This window comes from Oncorhynchus nerka, linkage group LG18 (assembly GCF_034236695.1).
Source record: "Oncorhynchus nerka isolate Pitt River linkage group LG18, Oner_Uvic_2.0, whole genome shotgun sequence".
In the NCBI taxonomy this organism is placed as follows: Eukaryota; Metazoa; Chordata; class Actinopteri; order Salmoniformes; family Salmonidae; genus Oncorhynchus; species Oncorhynchus nerka.
In genome coordinates this window covers 4288296-4307358 of record NC_088413.1, presented here as the reverse complement: position 1 = coordinate 4307358, position 19063 = coordinate 4288296, and the positions used below count along the sequence as shown (strand labels likewise).

Below are 19063 nucleotides of genomic sequence, written 5' to 3'. Positions count from 1 at the left end.
TGAACAGATAGGTGGGAGGACGTACAGGCTGTGGTCAATGAACAGATAGGTGGGAGGACATAGAGGCTGTGGTCAATTTATTAATGAACAGATAGGTGGGAGGACATAGAGGCTGTGGTCAATGAGGGAGGGCATAGAGGCTGTGGTCAATGAACAGATAGGTGGGAGGGCATAGAGGCTGTGGTCAATTTATTAATGAACAGATAGGTGGGAGGGCATAGAGGCTGTGGTCAATGAACAGATAGGTGGGAGGGCATAGAGGCTGTGGTCAATGAACAGATAGGTGGGAGGACATAGAGGCTGTGGTCAATGAACAGATAGGTGGGAGGGCATAGAGGCTGTGGTCAATGAACAGATAGGTGGGAGGACATAGAGGCTGTGGTCAATGAACAGATAGGTGGGAGGGCATACAGGCTGTGGTCAATTTATTAAACAACACATGGGTGGAAGGGTATACAATTTATTAATGAAACATGGTAAAACAGATTGATTTGACAAACAGTCCAAATACTCAGTATACACCAATGTTGTTGTCTTCCATGTGTCCACATCTCTTTAGTGGCTGGGGAAAGGAAAGGACATGCTTGGAAGGAAAGGTTGAGAAGGGAAGGAGGGATGGGGAGAGTGAGAGGAGGGGTGAGGTCCTAAGGGACTGGGCCGGGGGCTGTACCCCAGAGGAGGGGTGTGGATGTGGGGGTAGAATCCACTCTGCTGCACTGGACCAGACATCACCAGCTGGAGCAAACTGAAGGAGACACCATAGAATTAGGAATTACAACACACTTTGTCATGCATCTGTAACAGCAGGGAATGCATCACATATAGCCTCTACTGCTATTCATTCCAGTTCCGTCCTGCAGGAATGCATCACCTATAGCCTCTACTACTATTCATTCCAGTTCCGTCCCTGCAGGGAATGCATCACCTATAGCCTCTACTGCTATTCATTCCAGTTCCGTCCTGCATCTGTAACAGCAGGGAATGCATCACCTATAGCCTCTACTGCTATTCATTCCAGTTCCGTCCTGCATCTGTAACAGCAGGGAATGCATCACCTATAGCCTCTACTACTATTCATTCCAGTTCCGTCCTGCAGGGAATGCATCACCTATAGCCTCTACTGCTATTCATTCCAGTTCCGTCCTGCATCTGTAACAGCAGGGAATGCATCACCTATAGCCTCTACTGCTATTCATTCCAGTTCCGTCCTGCAGGGAATGCATCACCTATAGCCTCTACTACTATTCATTCCAGTTCCGTCCTGCAGGGAATGCATCACCTATAGCCTCTACTACTATTCATTCCAGTTCCGTCCTGCAGGAATGCATCACCTATAGCCTCTACTGCTATTCATTCCAGTTCCGTCGCTAACCCTACCCCCACCCCAACTTAGGGAGGGAGATGTCCTTAACCCTACCCCCCACCCTAACCCTCATTTAGGGAGGGAGGAGATGTCTCTAACCCTACCCCCCACCCTAACCCTCATTTAGGGAGGGAGGAGATGTCTCTAACCCTACCCCCACCCTAACCCTCATTTAGGGAGGGAGGAGATGTCTCTAACCCTACCCCCCACCCTAACCATCATTTAGGGAGGGAGGAGATGTCTCTAACCCTACCCCCACCCTAACCCTCATTTAGGGAGGAGGAGATGTCTCTAACCCTACCCCCACCTAACCCTCATTTAGGGAGGAGGAGATGTCTCTAACCCTACCCCCACCTAACCCTCATTTAGGGAGGGAGGAGATGTCTCTAACCCTACCCCCACCCTAACCCTCATTTAGGAGGGAGGAGATGTCCCTAAATATGGATGAAATGTATTGAAAAGGCTTTCCATTCATAGAATTAGTAAGGCCAGCACGGCCAGAGTGAAAATGGAAGACATTTATTTTCCACCATAATTTGTAAATAAAATCATTAAAAATCCTACAATGTGATTTTCTGGAATTTTTTTTCATTTTGTCTGTCACAGTTGAAGTGTACCTATGGTGAAAATTACAGGCCTCTCATCTTTTTAAGTGGGAGAACTTGCACAATTGGTGGCTGACTAAATACTTGTTCTCCCCACTGTATGTACTGTACTCTATACCATCTACTGCATCTCGCCTAAGCCGTTCGGCCATCGCTCATTCATATATTTGTATGGACATATTCTTATTAATTCCTTTATACTTGTGTACACTCACATTAACATCTGCTATATGCTGGCTATGCTCAGCCTTGTCTCAGGGTAGTAGGTTGGTAGATATCCCTCTAGTGGTGTGGGGGGCTATACTCAGCCTGGTCTCAGGGTAGTAGGGTGGTTGATATCCCTCTAGTGGTGTGGGGGCTATGCTCAGCCTTGTCTCAGGGTAGTAGGTTGGTAGATATCCCTCTAGTGGTGTGGGGGCTATGCTCAGCCTGGTCTCAGGGTAGTAGGGTGGTAGATATCCCTCTAGTGGTGTGGGGGCTATACTCAGCCTTGTCTCAGGGTAGTAGGGTGGTTGATATCCCTCTAGTGGTGTGGGGGCTATGCTCAGCCTGGTCTCAGGGTAGTAGGGTGGTAGATATCCCTCTAGTGGTGTGGGGGCTATACTCAGCCTGGTCTCAGGGTAGTAGGGTGGTTGATATCCCTCTAGTGGTGTGGGGCTATGCTCAGCCTTGTCTCAGGGCAGTAGGGTGGTAGATATCCCTCTAGTGGTGTGGGGGCTATACTCAGCCTTGTCTCAGGGTAGTAGGTTGGTAGATATCCCTCTAGTGGTGTGGGGGCTATACTCAGCCTGATCTCAGGGTAGTAGGTTGGTAGATATCCCTCTAGTGGTGTGGGGGCTATGCTCAGCCTTGTCTCAGGGTAGTAGGTTGGTAGATATCCCTCTAGTGGTGTGGGGGCTATACTCAGCCTTGTCTCAGGGTAGTAGGGTGGTAGATATCCCTCTGGTGGTGTGGGGGCTATACTCAGCCTTGTCTCAGGGTAGTAGGGTGGTAGATATCCCTCTAGTGGTGTGGGGGCTATGCTCAGCCTTGTCTCAGGGTAGTAGGTTGGTAGATATCCCTCTAGTGGTGTGGGGGCTATACTCAGCCTGGTCTCAGGGTAGTAGGGTGGTAGATATCCCTCTAGTGGTGTGGGGCTATACTCAGCCTTGTCTCAGGGTAGTAGGTTGGTAGATATCCTCTAGTGGTGTGGGGGCTATGCTCAGCCTTGTCTCAGGGTAGTAGGGTGGTTGATATCCCTCTAGTGGTGTGGGGGCTATACTCAGCCTTGTCTCAGGGTAGTAGGGTGGTAGATATCCCTCTAGTGGTGTGGGGGCTATACTCAGCCTTGTCTCAGGGTAGTAGGTTGGTAGATATCCCTCTAGTGGTGTGGGGGCTATACTCAGCCTTGTCTCAGGGTAGTAGGATGGTAGATATCCCTCTAGTGGTGTGGGGGCTATCTCAGCCTTGTCTCAGGGTAGTAGGTTGGTAGATATCCCTCTAGTGGTGTGGGGGCTATACTCAGCCTGGTCTCAGGGTAGTAGGGTGGTAGATATCCCTCTAGTGGTGTGGGGCTATACTCAGCCTTGTCTCAGGGTAGTAGGGTGGTAGATATCCCTCTAGTGGTGTGGGGCTATACTCAGCCTTGTCTCAGGGTAGTAGGTTGGTAGATATCCCTCTAGTGGTGTGGGGCTATACTCAGCCTGATCTCAGGGTAGTAGGGTGGTAGATATCCCTCTAGTGGTGTGGGGGCTATACTCAGCCTTGTCTCAGGGTAGTAGGATGGTAGATATCCCTCTAGTGGTGTGGGGCTATGCTCAGCCTTGTCTCAGGGTAGTAGGTTGGTAGATATCCCTCTAGTGGTGTGGGGGCTATACTCAGCCTTGTCTCAGGGTAGTAGGGTGGTAGATATCCCTCTAGTGGTGTGGGGGCTATACTCAGCCTTGTCTCAGGGTAGTAGGGTGGTAGATATCCCTCTAGTGGTGTGGGGGCTATACTCAGCCTTGTCTCAGGGTAGTAGGTTGGTAGATATCCCTCTAGTGGTGTGGGGGCTATGCTCAGCCTTGTCTCAGGGTAGTAGGGTGGTAGATATCCCTCTAGTGGTGTGGGGCTATACTCAGCCTTGTCTCAGGGTAGTAGGTTGGTAGATATCCCTCTAGTGGTGTGGGGGCTATACTCAGCCTTGTCTCAGGGTAGTAGGGTGGTAGATATCCCTCTAGTGGTGTGGGGGCTATACTCAGCCTTGTCTCAGGAAGTAGGGTGGTAGATATCCCTCTAGTGGTGTGGGGGCTATACTCAGCCTTGTCTCAGGGTAGTAGGGTGGTGATATCCTCTAGTGGTGTGGGGGCTATACTCAGCCTTGTCTCAGGGTAGTAGGGTGGTAGATATCCCTCTAGTGGTGTGGGGCTATACTCAGCCTTGTCTCAGGGTAGTAGGTTGGTAGATATCCCTCTAGTGGTGTGGGGGAGCTATACTCAGCCTTGTCTCAGGGTAGTAGGTTGTTCTGTTATAATCTCCACCCGGCACAGCCAGAAGAGGACTGGCCACCCCACATAGCCTGGTTCCTCTCTAGGTTTCTTCCTAGGTTTTGGCCTTTCTAGGGAGTTTTTCCTAGCCACCGTGCTTCTACACCTGCATTGCTTGCTGTTTGGGGTTTTAGGCTGGGTTTCTGGAGAGCACTTTGAGATATCAGCTGATGTACGAAGGGCTATATAAATACATTTGATTTGATTTGATTTGAAACACTTTTCAAAAGTTCTTACATTTTTCTCACAAGCGCATTGCTGTAGCTTCTAAATCCTCAATGTAATTTGACTAATTTAATTTATTTACTAATTGACTAATTTTAACTAATTTAAACCATATTTAACGAGATCTCCTCCCTGTTGGCAACGCCATGACAACGCCTGACAACGCCTGACAACGCCTGACAACGCACAGGAAAGCGACTCCCCGATATGAAGGGCTTGGTCCTCCCCTGTTGGCAACGCCTGACAACGCCCCAGGAAGCGACTCCCCGATATGAAGAGGGCTTGGTCCTCCTGTTGGCAACGCCTGACAACGCCTGACAACGCACAGGAAACGACTCCCCGATATGAAGAGGGCTTGGCCTCCCTGGTGGCAACGCCTGACAACGCCTGACAACGCCTGACACGCCTGACAACGCACAGGAAAACGACTCCCCGATATGAAGGGCTTGGCCCTCCCTGTTGTAGCAACGCCTGACAACGCCTGACAACGCCTGACAACGCACAGGAAAGCGACTCCCCCGATATGAAGAGGGCTTGGAGCGTTCGAGCGTGAAATGTGCATTGAGGGTATTAAACTGGTTTGGATTTCTCCTTCGCCAAAATGGCTGCCATTATCATAACATTCTGGAGCGATGAGGATCTATGACATCATGCACTACTTGGGAAGATCACACACACCACCACACACACACACACACACACACACACACACACCTCTTAGGCTGGAAACAGAACAGGTCTGGACAGGGGAGGTAAGAACAGACCTTGACAGGAGGGGGTTGCATTGTGATTGGTTGTGGGGAGGGCTAAAGGCGCATTGTGACTGGTTGTGGGGGAGGCTGAGGGCGCATGGTGACTGGTTGTGGGGGAGGGCTGGGGCGCATGGTGACTGGTTTGTGGGGAGGGCTAGGGGCGCATGGTGACTGGTTGTGGGGGAGGGCTAGGGCGCATGGTGACTGGTTGTGGGGAGGGCTAAGGGCGCATGGTGACTGGTTGTGGGGAGGGCTAGGGGCGCATGGTGACTGGTTGTGGGGGAGGGCTAGGGGCACATTGTGACTGGTTGTGGGGAGGGCTAGGGGGCGCATGGTGACTGGTTGTGGGGAGGGCTAGGGCGCATGGTGACTGGTTGTGGGGGAGGGCTAGGGCGCATGGTGACTGGTTGTGGGGAGGAGCTAGGGGCGCATGGTGACTGGTTGTGGGGGAGGGCTAGGGGCGCATGGTGACTGGTTGTGGGGAGGGCTAGGGGCGCATGGTGACTGGTTGTGGGGGAGGGCTAGGGGCGCATGGTGATTGGTTGTGGGGAAGGGCGCATGGTGACTGGTTGTGGGAAGGTTTAGGGGTACATTGTGACTGGTTGTGGGGAAGGTTTAGGGGTACATTGTGACTGGTTGTGGGGGAAGGTTTAGGGGTACATTGTGATTGGTTGTGGGGAAGGTTTAGGGGTACATTGTGATTGGTTGTGGGAAGGTTTAGGGGTACATTGTGACTGGTTATGGGGGAGGGCTAGGGGTGCATTGTGATTGGTTGTAGGGGAGGTTTAGGGGTACATTGTGACTGGTTGTGGGGAAGGTTTAGGGGTACATTGTGACTGGTTGTGGGAAAGGTTTAGGGGTACATTGTGACTGGTTGTGGGGAAGGTTTAGGGCACATTGTGATTGGTTGTGGGGGAGGGCTAGGGGCGCATTGTGATTGGTTGTGGGGAGGCTAGGGATGCATTGTGATTGGTTGTGGGGAAGGTTTAGGGTACATTGTGATTGGTTGTGGGGAGGGCTAGGGGCGCATTGTGATTGGTTGTGGGGAGGGCTAGGGATGCATTGTGATTGGTTGTGGGAAGGTTTAGGGGTATATTGTGATTGGTTGTGGGGGAGGGCTAGGGGCGCATTGTGATTGGTTGTGGGGAGGGCTAGGGATGCATTGTGATTGGTTGTGGGGAAGGTTTAGGGGTACATTGTGACTGGTTGTGGGGAAGGTTTAGGGTACATTGTGACTGGTTATGGGAAAGGTTTAGGGCATTGTGACTGGTTATGGGGAGGGGCTAGGGGTGCATTGTGATTGGTTGTGGGGAAGGTTTAGGGGTACATTGTGACTGGTTGTGGGGAAGGTTTAGGGGTACATTGTGACTGGTTGTGGGGAAGGTTTAGGGGTACATTGTGACTGGTTGTGGGGAAGGTTTAGGGGTACATTGTGACTGGTTATGGGGGAGGCTAGGGGTACATTGTGACTGGTTCTTACTTGTTGTGTGGGAGGCGGGAACAGAGAGCTCTCAGGTCCTCTGTGGAGAGAACACACAGGATAAGACAACTGTAGAAGACACAGGACATCACAACGGTAGAAGACACAGGATATGACATCCCTACCTCTAGAGCAGAGCAGCGCCCCTGCCGCCAGGGACACCTGCAGGGCCTGGGCCAGCCTATCCAGAGTGAGCTGGATGTGTGCTTGTGTATCCGAGTGGAGAGGGTTCAGCTCCTCCAGAAGACCAGACAGGTCAGAGATCAGAGAAGTCAGTTGGTCGGGCTGCAGCAACGCCAGGCGACCCAGAAGCCCCTTCTCTCTCAGAACGCCCGGGAGGAGCAGCAACACCTGGAACAGATAAGTGTTGAGTTCATCACCTCTGACCTCTAAACATGACCTAACCCTGACCCAGGACCTCTGAGAGATGGCTGAAGAAAAACAAGGTTAGAGTTTTTTGGTGCGCGGTTCCACGGGGGTGCGGTTCCACGGGGTGTGGTTCCACTGGGGGTGCGGTTCCACGGGGTGCGGTTCCACGGGAGGGCGGTTCCACGGGTGGTGCGGTTCCACGGGGTGCGGTTCCACGGTTCCCAGGGGGTGGTTCCACGGTGCGGTCCACGGGTGGTGCGGTTCCACGGGGTGCGGTTCCACGGTTCCACGGGGTGTGGTTCCACGGGGTGCGGTTCCACGGGGGTGCTTTATGTTTGCTTTATTGGCAGTTGTTGTTAACCTGTAACTCATGTTGACGTGCTTACGTCAAGCAGCTCAGGTGTTTAATACAGTATTTCTTAAATAAAAAACAGGAAAGAATCAGTAGACAGTATGGAGTCCGTTGCTGCTGGCTGCGCTCAGGACTGATTTCTGAGAACATGTCTACAAGTTCTTCATCAGCCAGCTGTCAAACGATCCTAAATAAAGCTGCCACAGCCATATATCAGAACCCCAAATCACTAGTTCGCTAAGGTCCATCTCTGCTTGTTAATAGCAGGCACCATGAGGCAGGTCACGTTCGCTAAATCAGCTTATCAAGTCACTGGCGAGTGGTGACGTTTGGTTTCATACATCTTTCTCTCAATCTATTACCAGTGTGCATCTGTCTGGCAGTGTTTCATAAGGAATCATATTACTGGGTTCTTGAGTGGCGCAGGGTCTAAGGCACTGCATCCCAGTGCTAGTAGAGCATCACTACAGACATCTTGGTTTGAATCCAGTCTGTATCACAACCGACCGTGATTGGGAGTCCCATAGGCGGCATACAAGTGGTCCAGGTTTGGCCGGTGTGGGCTGTCATTGTAATTAAGAATTTGTTCTTTAACTGACTCGCCTAGTGAAATAAAAGGTTACATTTAAATTGTTTAAAAGAAAATAAACAGCTGGCATCGGGACCCACTCGCCAATGGGTTTAGAATTCTGGAATCTTGGCAAGTGGGATGCAAGTGCACATCATCTTAATTCTCATTGGCCCAAAACAGTAGCTAGGCTTCCATCTGTTGGAGACAGATTTGGCCCAAAACAGTAGCTAGGCTTCCATCCCATTTGGAGACAGATTTAGCCCAAAACAGTAGCTAGGCTTCCATCCAGGTGGAGACAGATTTGGCCCAAAACAGTAGCTAGGCTTCCATCCAGGTGGAGACAGATTTGGCCCAAAACAGCCAGGTGGAGAGGATTTGGCTGCTAGGCTTCCATCTGTTGGCCCAGACAGATTTGGCCCAAAACAGTAGCTAGGCTTCCATCTAGTTGAGACAGATTTGGCCCAAAACAGTAGCTGAGCTTCCATCTAGTTGGAGACAGATTTGGCCCAAAACAGTAGCTAGGCTTCCATCCAGGTGGAGACAGATTTGGCCCAAAACAGTAGCTAGGCTTCCATCCAGGTGGAGACAGATTTGGCCCAAAACAGTAGCTAGGCTTCCATCCAGGTGGAGACAGATTTGGCCCAAAAACAGTAGCTAGGCTTCCATCTAGTTGGAGACAGATTTGGCCCAAAACAGTAGCTAGGCTTCCATCTAGTTGAGACAGATTTGGCCCAAAACAATAGCTAGGCTTCCATCCAGGTGGAGACAGATTTGGCCCAAAACAGTAGCTAAGGCTTCCATCCAGGTGGAGACAGATTTAGCCAATATTCTACAAATCCACATAAAAACAAAACAGATGTGATTCCTTCAAATTGACACAGACTGGGTAATCTCTAAAATCCAAAAACAAAGATGGAAACCTGGTTAGTAGCAGACTGGAGTAATCTCTACCAAATACAGTAAGATTGGATGGAAACCTGGTTAGTAGCAGACTGGAGTAATCTCTACCAAATACAGTAAGATTGGATGGAAACCTGGTTAGTAGCAGACTGGGTAATCTCTACCAAATACAGTAAGATTGGATGGAAACCTGGTTAGTAGCAGACTGGAGTAATCTCTACCAAATACAGTAAGATTGGATGGAAACCTGGTTGTAGCAGATTGGATGGAAACCTGGTTAGTAGCAGATTGGATGGAAACCTGGTTAGTAGCAGATTGGATGGAAACCTGGTTAGTAGCAGACTGGAGTAATCTCTATTAAATACAGTAAGATTGGATGGAAACCTGGTTAGTAGCAGATTGGATGGAAACCTGGTTAGTAGCAGACTGGAGTAATCTATATTAAATACAGTAAGATTGGGCCAGGACAGCAGACAGGACAGGACTGCTATGATGGTCTGTCTGGAGGTTCTGCTGCTATGATGGTCTGTCTGGAGGTTCTGATGATGGTCTGTCTGGAGGTTCTGCTGCTATGATGGTCTGTCTGGAGGTTCTGCTGCTATGATGGTCTGTCTGGAGGTTCTGCTGCTATGATGGTCTGTCTCACTGTCTGGAGGTTCTGCTGCTATGATGGTCTGTCTGGAGGTTCTGCTGCTATGATGGTCTGTCTGGAGGTTCTGCTGCTATGATGGTCTGTCTGGAGGTTCTGCTGCTATGATGGTCTGTCTGGAGGTTCTGCTGCTATGATGGTCTGTCTCACTGTCTGGAGGTTCTGCTGCTATGATGGTCTGTCTGGAGGTTCTACTGCTATGATGGTCTGTCTCACTGTCTGGAGGTTCTGCTGCTATGATGGTCTGTCTCACTGTCTGGAGGTTCTACTGCTATGATGGTCTGTCTGGAGGTTCTGCTGCTATGATGGTCTGTCTGGAGGTTCTGCTGCTATGATGGTCTGTCTGGAGGTTCTGCTGCTATGATGGTCTGTCTCACTGTCTGGAGGTTCTGCTGCTATGATGGTCTGTCTCACTGTCTAGAGGTTCTGCTGCTATGATGGTCTGTCTGGAGGTTCTGCTGCTATGATGGTCTGTCTCACTGTCTAGAGGTTCTGCTGCTATGATGGTCTGTCTGGAGGTTCTGCTGCTATGATGGTCTGTCTCACTGTCTGGAGTTCTGCTGCTATGATGGTCTGTCTCACTGTCTGGAGGTTCTGCTGCTATGATGGTCTGTCTGGAGGTTCTGCTGATGATGGTCTGTCTCACTGTCTGGAGGTTCTGCTGCTATGATGGTCTGTCTGGAGGTTCTGCTGCTATGATGGTCTGTCTCACTGTCTGGAGGTTCTGCTGCTATGATGGTATGTCTGGAGGTTCTGCTGCTATGATGGTCTGTCTGGAGGTTCTGCTGCTATGATGGTCTGTCTGGAGGTTCTGCTGCTATGATGGTCTGTCTCACTGTCTGGAGGTTCTGCTGCTATGATGGTCTGTCTGGAGGTTCTGCTGCTATGATGGTCTGTCTGGAGGTTCTACTGCTATGATGGTCTGTCTCACTGTCTGGAGGTTCTGCTACTATGATGGTCTGTCTCACTGTCTGGAGGTTCTACTGCTATGATGGTCTGTCTGGAGGTTCTGCTGCTATGATGGTCTGTCTGGAGGTTCTGCTGCTATGATGGTCTGTCTGGAGGTTATGCTGCTATGATGGTCTGTCTGGAGGTTCTGCTGCTATGATGGTCTGTCTCACTGTCTGGAGGTTCTGCTGCTATGATGGTCTGTCTCACTGTCTAGAGGTTCTGCTGCTATGATGGTCTGTCTGGAGGTTCTGCTGCTATGATGGTCTGTCTGGAGGTTCTGCTGCTATGATGGTCTGTCTGGAGGTTCTGCTGCTATGATGGTCTGTCTGGAGGTTATGCTGCTATGATGGTCTGTCTGGAGGTTCTGCTGCTATGATGGTCTGTCTCACTGTCTGGAGGTTCTGCTACTATGATGGTCTGTCTCACTGTCTGGAGGTTCTGCTGCTATGATGGTCTGTCTCACTGTCTGGAGGTTCTGCTGCTATGATGGTCTGTCTGGAGGTTATGCTGCTACTGTCTGGAGGTTCTGCTGCTATGATGGTCTGTCTCACTGTCTGGAGGTTCTGCTGCTATGATGGTCTGTCTCACTGTCTAGAGGTTCTGCTGCTATGATGGTCTGTCTCACTGTCTAGAGGTTCTGCTGCTATGATGGTCTGTCTGGAGGTTCTGCTGCTATGATGGTCTGTCTGGAGGTTTCTGCTGCTATGATGGTCTGTCTGGAGGTTATGCTGCTATGATGGTCTGTCTGGAGGTTCTGCTGCTATGATGGTCTGTCTCACTGTCTGGAGGTTCTGCTGCTATGATGGTCTGTCTCACTGGAGGTTCTGCTGCTATGATGGTCTGTCTCACTGTCTGGAGGTTCTACTGCTATGGTCTGTCTCACTGTCTGGAGGTTCTGCTGCTATGATGGTCTGTCTCACTGTCTGAGGTTCTGCTGCTATGATGGTCTGTCTGGAGGTTCTGCTGCTATGATGGTCTGTCTGGAGGTTCTGCTGCTATGATGGTCTGTCTGGAGGTTCTGCTGCTATGATGGTCTGTCTCACTGTCTGGAGGTTCTGCTGCTATGATGGTCTGTCTCACTGTCTAGAGGTTCTGCTGCTATGATGGTCTGTCTGGAGGTTCTGCTGCTATGATGGTCTGTCTCACTGTCTAGGTTCTGCTGCTATGATGGTCTGTCTGGAGGTTCTGCTGCTATGATGGTCTGTCTGGGAGGTTCTGCTGCTATGATGGTCTGTCTGGAGGTTCTGCTGCTATGATGGTCTGTCTCACTGCTGCTGGAGGTCTGTCTCACTGTCTGGAGGTTCTGCTGCTATGATGGTCTGTCTCACTGTCTGGAGGTTCTGCTGCTATGATGGTCTGTCTGGAGGTTCTGCTGCTATGATGGTCTGTCTGGAGGTTCTGCTGCTATGATGGTCTGTCTGTCTGGAGGTTCTGCTGCTATGATGGTCTGTCTGGAGGTTCTGCTGCTATGATGGTCTGTCTGGAGGTTCTGCTGCTATGATGGTCTGTCTGGAGGTTCTGCTGCTATGATGGTCTGTCTCACTGTCTGGAGGTTCTGCTGCTATGATGGTCTGTCTGGAGGTTCTGCTGCTATGATGGTCTGTCTGGAGGTTCTGCTGCTATGATGGTCTGTCTGTCTGAGGTTCTGCTGCTATGATGGTCTGTCTCACTGTCTGGAGGTTCTACTGCTATGATGGTCTGTCTGGAGGTTCTGCTGCTATGATGGTCTGTCTGGAGGTTCTGCTGCTATGATGGTCTGTCTGGAGGTTCTGCTGCTATGATGGTCTGTCTCACTGTCTGGAGGTTCTGCTGCTATGATGGTCTGTCTCACTGTCTGGAGGTTCTGCTGCTATGATGGTCTGTCTCACTGTCTGGAGGTTCTGCTGCTATGATGGTCTGTCTGGAGGGTTCTGCTGCTATGATGGTCTGTCTCACTGTCTAGAGGTTCTGCTGCTATGATGGTCTGTCTGGAGGTTCTGCTGCTATGATGGTCTGTCTGTCTGGAGGTTCTGCTGCTATGATGGTCTGTCTGGAGGTTCTGCTGCTATGATGGTCTGTCTGGAGGTTCTGCTGCTATGATGGTCTGTCTGGAGGTTCTGCTGCTGATGGTCTGTCTGGAGGTTCTGCTGCTATGATGGTCTGTCTGGAGGTTCTGCTGCTATGATGGTCTGTCTGGAGGTTCTGCTGCTATGATGGTCTGTCTGGAGGTTCTGCTGCTATGATGGTCTGTCTGGAGGTTCTGCTGCTATGATGGTCTGTCTGGAGGTTCTGCTGCTATGATGGTCTGTCTGGAGGTTCTGCTGCTATGATGGTCTGTCTGGAGGTTCTGCTGCTATGATGGTCTGTCTGGAGGTTCTGCTGCTATGATGGTCTGTCTGGAGGTTCTGCTGCTATGATGGTCTGTCTGGAGGTTCTGCTGCTATGATGGTCTGTCTGGAGGTTCTGCTGCTATGATGGTCTGTCTGGAGGTTCTGCTGCTATGATGGTCTGTCTGGAGGTTCTGCTGCTATGATGGTCTGTCTGGAGGTTCTGCTGCTATGATGGTCTGTCTGGAGGTTCTGCTGCTATGATGGTCTGTCTGGAGGTTCTGCTGCTATGATGGTCTGTCTGGAGGTTCTGCTGCTATGGTGGTCTGTCTGGAGGTTCTGCTGCTATGATGGTCTGTCTCACTGTCTGGAGGTTCTGCTGCTATGATGGTCTGTCTGGAGGTTCTGCTGCTATGATGGTCTGTCTGGAGGTTCTGCTGCTATGATGGTCTGTCTGGAGGTTCTGCTGCTATGATGGTCTGTCTCACTGTCTGGAGGTTCTGCTGCTATGATGGTCTGTCTGGAGTTCTGCTGCTATGATGGTCTGTCTGGAGGTTCTACTGCTATGATGGTCTGTCTCACTGTCTGGAGGTTCTGCTGCTATGATGGTCTGTCTCACTGTTTGGAGGTTCTACTGCTATGATGGTCTGTCTGGAGGTTCTGCTGCTATGATGGTCTGTCTGGAGGTTATGCTGCTATGATGGTCTGTCTGGAGGTTCTGCTGCTATGATGGTCTGTCTCACTGTCTGGAGGTTCTGCTGCTATGATGGTCTGTCTCACTGTCTGGAGGTTCTGCTGCTATGATGGTCTGTCTGGAGGTTCTGCTGCTATGATGGTCTGTCTGGAGGTTCTGCTGCTATGATGGTCTGTCTGGAGGTTCTGCTGCTATGATGGTCTGTCTCACTGTCTGGAGGTTCTGCTGCTATGATGGTCTGTCTGGAGGTTCTGCTGCTATGATGGTCTGTCTGGAGGTTCTACTGCTATGATGGTCTGTCTCACTGTCTGGAGGTTCTGCTGCTATGATGGTCTGTCTCACTGTCTGGAGGTTCTGCTGCTATGATGGTCTGTCTGGAGGTTCTGCTGCTATGATGGTCTGTCTGGAGGTTATGCTGCTATGATGGTCTGTCTGGAGGTTCTGCTGCTATGATGGTCTGTCTCACTGGGAGGTTCTGCTGCTATGATGGTCTGTCTCACTGTCTGGAGGTTCTGCTGCTATGATGGTCTGTCTGGAGGTTCTGCTGCTATGATGGTCTGTCTGGAGGTTCTGCTGCTATGATGGTCTGTCTGGAGGTTCTGCTGCTATGATGGTCTGTCTGGAGGTTCTGCTGCTATGGTTGTCTGTCTGGAGGTTATGCTGCTATGATGGTCTGTCTGGAGGTTCTACTGCTATGATGGTCTGTCTCACTGTCTGGAGGTTCTGCTGCTATGATGGTCTGTCTCACTGTCTAGAGGTTCTGCTGCTATGATGGTCTGTCTGGAGGTTCTACTGCTATGATGGTCTGTCTCACTGTCTGGAGGTTCTGCTGCTATGATGTGTCTGTCTCACTGTCTGGAGGTTCTACTGCTATGATGGTCTGTCTGGAGGTTCTGCTGCTATGATGGTCTGTCTGGAGGTTCTGCTGCTATGATGGTCTGTCTGGAGGTTCTGCTGCTATGATGGTCTGTCTCACTGTCTGGAGGTTCTGCTGCTATGATGGTCTGTCTCACTGTCTAGAGGTTCTGCTGCTATATGATGGTCTGTCTGGAGTTCTGCTGCTATGATGGTCTGTCTCACTGTCTAGAGGTTCTGCTGCTATGATGGTCTGTCTGGAGGTTCTGCTGCTATGATGGTCTGTCTCACTGTCTGGAGGTTCTGCTGCTATGATGGTCTGTCTCACTGTCTGGAGGTTCTGCTGCTATGATGGTCTGTCTGGAGGTTCTGCTGCTATGATGGTCTGTCTCACTGTCTGGAGGTTCTGCTGCTATGATGGTCTGTCTCACTGTCTGGAGGTTCTGCTGCTATGACTATGATGGTCTGTCTGGAGGTTCTGCTGCTATGATGGTCTGTCTGGAGGTTCTGCTGCTATGATGGTCTGTCTCACTGTCTGGAGGTTCTGCTGCTATGATGGCCTGTCTGGAGGTTCTGCTGCTATGATGGTCTGTCTGGAGGTTCTGCTGCTATGATGGTCTGTCTGGTGGTTCTGCTGCTATGATGGTCTGTCTCACTGTCTGGAGGTTCTGCTGCTATGATGGTCTGTCTGGAGGTTCTGCTGCTATGATGGTCTGTCTGGAGGTTCTACTGCTATGATGGTCTGTCTCACTGTCTGGAGGTTCTGCTGCTATGATGGTCTGTCTCACTGTCTGGAGGTTCTACTGCTATGATGGTCTGTCTGGAGGTTCTGCTGCTATGATGGTCTGTCTGGAGGTTCTGCTGCTATGATGGTCTGTCTGGAGGTTCTGCTGCTATGATGGTCTGTCTCACTGTCTGGAGGTTCTGCTGCTATGATGGTCTGTCTCACTGTCTGGAGGTTCTGCTGCTATGATGGTCTGTCTCACTGTCTAGAGGTTCTGCTGCTATGATGGTCTGTCTCACTGTCTAGAGGTTCTGCTGCTATGATGGTCTGTCTCACTGTCTAGAGGTTCTGCTGCTATGATGGTCTGTCTGGAGGTTCTGCTGCTATGATGGTCTGTCTCACTGTCTGGAGGTTCTGCTGCTATGATGGTCTGTCTGGAGGTTCTGCTGCTATGATGGTCTGTCTGGAGGTTCTGCTGCTATGATGGTCTGTCTGGAGGTTCTGCTGCTATGATGGTCTGTCTGGAGGTTCTGCTGCTATGATGGTCTGTCTGGAGGTTCTGCTGCTATGATGGTCTGTCTGGAGGTTCTGCTGCTATGATGGTCTGTCTGGAGGTTCTGCTGCTATGATGGTCTGTCTGGAGGTTCTGCTGCTATGATGGTCTGTCTGGAGGTTCTGCTGCTATGATGGTCTGTCTGGAGGTTATGCTGCTATGATGGTCTGTCTGGAGGTTCTGCTGCTATGATGGTCTGTCTGGAGGTTCTGCTGCTATGATGGTCTGTCTGGAGGTTCTGCTGCTATGATGGTCTGTCTGGAGGTTCTGCTGCTATGATGGTCTGTCTGGAGGTTCTGCTGCTATGATGGTCTGTCTGGAGGTTCTGCTGCTATGGTGGTCTGTCTGGAGGTTCTGCTGCTATGATGGTCTGTCTCACTGTCTGGAGGTTCTGCTGCTATGATGGTCTGTCTGGAGGTTCTGCTGCTATGATGGTCTGTCTGGAGGTTTGCTGCTATGATGGTCTGTCTGGAGGTTCTGCTGCTATGATGGTCTGTCTCACTGTCTGAGGTTCTGCTGCTATGATGGTCTGTCTGGAGGTTCTGCTGCTGATGGTCTGTCTGGAGGTTCTACTGCTATGATGGTCTGTCTCACTGTCTGGAGGTTCTGCTGCTATGATGGTCTGTCTCACTGTTTGGAGGTTCTACTGCTATGATGGTCTGTCTGGAGGTTCTGCTGCTATGATGGTCTGTCTGGAGGTTTATGCTGCTATGATGGTCTGTCTGGAGGTTCTGCTGCTATGATGGTCTGTCTCACTGTCTGGAGGTTCTGCTGCTATGATGGTCTGTCTCACTGTCTGGAGGTTCTGCTGCTATGATGGTCTGTCTGGAGGTTCTGCTGCTATGATGGTCTGTCTGGAGGTTCTGCTGCTATGATGGTCTGTCTGGAGGTTCTGCTGCTATGATGGTCTGTCTCACTGTCTGGAGGTTCTGCTGCTATGATGGTCTGTCTGGAGGTTCTGCTGCTATGATGGTCTGTCTGGAGGTTCTACTGCTATGATGGTCTGTCTCACTGTCTGGAGGTTCTGCTGCTATGATGGTCTGTCTCACTGTCTGGAGGTTCTGCTGCTATGATGGTCTGTCTGGAGGTTCTGCTGCTATGATGGTCTGTCTGGAGAGTTATGCTGCTATGATGGTCTGTCTGGAGGTTCTGCTGCTATGATGGTCTGTCTCACTGTCTGGAGGTTCTGCTGCTATGATGGTCTGTCTCACTGTCTAGAGGTTCTGCTGCTATGATGGTCTGTCTGGAGGTTCTGCTGCTATGATGGTCTGTCTCACTGTCTGGAGTTCTGCTGCTATGATGTCTGTCTGGAGGTTCTGCTGCTATGATGGTCTGTCTCACTGTCTGGAGGTTCTGCTGCTATGATGGTCTGTCTCACTGTCTGGAGGTTCTGCTGCTATGATGGTCTGTCTGGAGGTTCTGCTGCTATGATGGTCTGTCTGGAGGTTCTGCTGCTATGATGGTCTGTCTGGAGGTTCTGCTGCTATGATGGTCTGTCTGGAGGTTCTGCTGCTATGATGGTCTGTCTGGAGGTTTGCTGCTATGATGGTCTGTCTGGAGGTTCTGCTGCTATGATGGTCTGTCTGGAGGTTCTGCTGCTATGATGGTCTGTCTGGAGGTTCTGCTGCTATGATGGTCTGTCTGGAGGTTCTGCTGCTATGATGGTCTGTCTGGAGGTTCTGCTGCTATGATGTTGGTCTGTCTGGAGGTTCTACCTATGATGGTCTGTCTCTGTCTGGAGGTTCTGCTATGATGGTCTGTCTCACTGTTTGGAGGTTCTACTATGATGGTCTGTCTGGAGGTTCTGCTGCTATGATGGTCTGTCTGGAGGTTCTGCTGCTATGGTGGTCTGTCTGGAGGTTCTGCTACTATGATGGTCTGTCTGGAGGTTCTGCTGCTATGATGGTCTGTCTCCTGTCTGAAAGGTTCTGCTGCTATGATGATGGTCTGTCTGGAGGTTCTGCTGCTATGATATGTGGTCTGTCTGGAGGTTCTGCTGCTATGATGTGGTCTGTCTGGAGGTTCTGCTGCTATGATATATGTAATAATGGTCTGTCTGGAGGTTCTGCTGCTATGATAGTCTATCTGGAGGTTCTGCTGCTATGATGTGCCATTACAGATACATCTGGAGGGTTCCTTGCTGCTATGATGGTCTGTCTGGAGGTTCTGCTGCTATGATGGTCTGTCTCACTGTCTGGAGGTTCTGCTGCTATGATGGTCTGTCTGGAGGTTCTACTGCTATGATGGTCTGTCTGGAGGTTCTGCTGCTATGGTGGTCTGTCTGGAGGTTCTGCTGCTATGATGGTCTGTCTGGAGGTTCTGCTGCTATGATGGTCTGTCTGGAGGTTCTGCTGCTATGATGGTCTGTCTCACTGTCTGGAGGTTCTGCTGCTATGATGGTCTGTCTCACTGTCTATAGGTTCTGCTGCTATGATGGTCTGTCTGGAGGTTCTGCTGCTATGATGGTCTGTCTCACTGTCTATAGGTTCTGCTGCTAGGAGACTGGACATTGAGACTGGACATTGAGACTGGACATTGAGACTGGACATTGAGACTGGACATTGATAATGGACAAACCTGCAGGACACTGAGATGTAGCTCAGAGAAGAGAGGCCCTGCCTCCAGCTCAGTCTCTGTCGTCCCATTGGCCAAGTCCTGCTTCCCGTCTCTTCTGTAAGCCAATGGGGCTTTGACACACCAGCGCACCAGCCCAGCCAGCGGTGTGAGGTCCAGGGAGCCGATTGGCTGGCTGGAGGAGGGGGGCGTGTTCAGCAGAGTGATGAGGACCAATCGAGGTTGGTCTTGGATCCAGGACACCACCATCTGTAGCAGCTGTACAGGGGGAGTCAACTCCTCTACACACACCGAACACACACCAAGAGGTATTTAGAGATGTTGACCTGACACAGCCTAGTAACAGCTGTACAGGACTCCTCTATACACACCAAGATATATTTAGAGATGTTGACCTGACACAGCCTAGTAACAGCTGTACAGGACTCCTCTATACACACCAAGATATATTTAGAGATGTTGACCTGACTCAGCCTAGTAACAGCAGTACAGGACTCCTCTATACACACCAAGAGGTATTTAGAGATGGTAACAGCAGTACAGGAGTCACTCCTCTATACACACCAAGAGGTATTTAGAGATGTTGACCTGACATAGCCTAGTAACAGCTGTACAGGACTCCTCTATGTTGACCTC

At 50.6% G+C, this 19063-nt stretch overlaps 1 protein-coding gene across 3 annotated transcripts in view; it reads right to left on the bottom strand.

Moving 5' to 3' along the window:
• Nucleotides 1-555: 555 nt before the first annotated feature.
• Nucleotides 556-19063, bottom strand: part of LOC135561719 (integrator complex subunit 15-like) — a 157485-nt gene continuing 138977 nt past the window's right edge. For all 3 annotated transcript variants that reach the window (XM_065003454.1, XM_065003456.1, XM_065003455.1), the window contains 4 exons: nucleotides 18431-18708; nucleotides 7055-7280; nucleotides 6930-6969; nucleotides 556-745 (listed from right to left, as the gene is read on the bottom strand). In XM_065003454.1, coding sequence (XP_064859526.1) covers nucleotides 556-745; nucleotides 6930-6969; nucleotides 7055-7280; nucleotides 18431-18708 — 734 coding nt within the window. The remainder of the gene's footprint in view (nucleotides 746-6929; nucleotides 6970-7054; nucleotides 7281-18430; nucleotides 18709-19063) is intronic.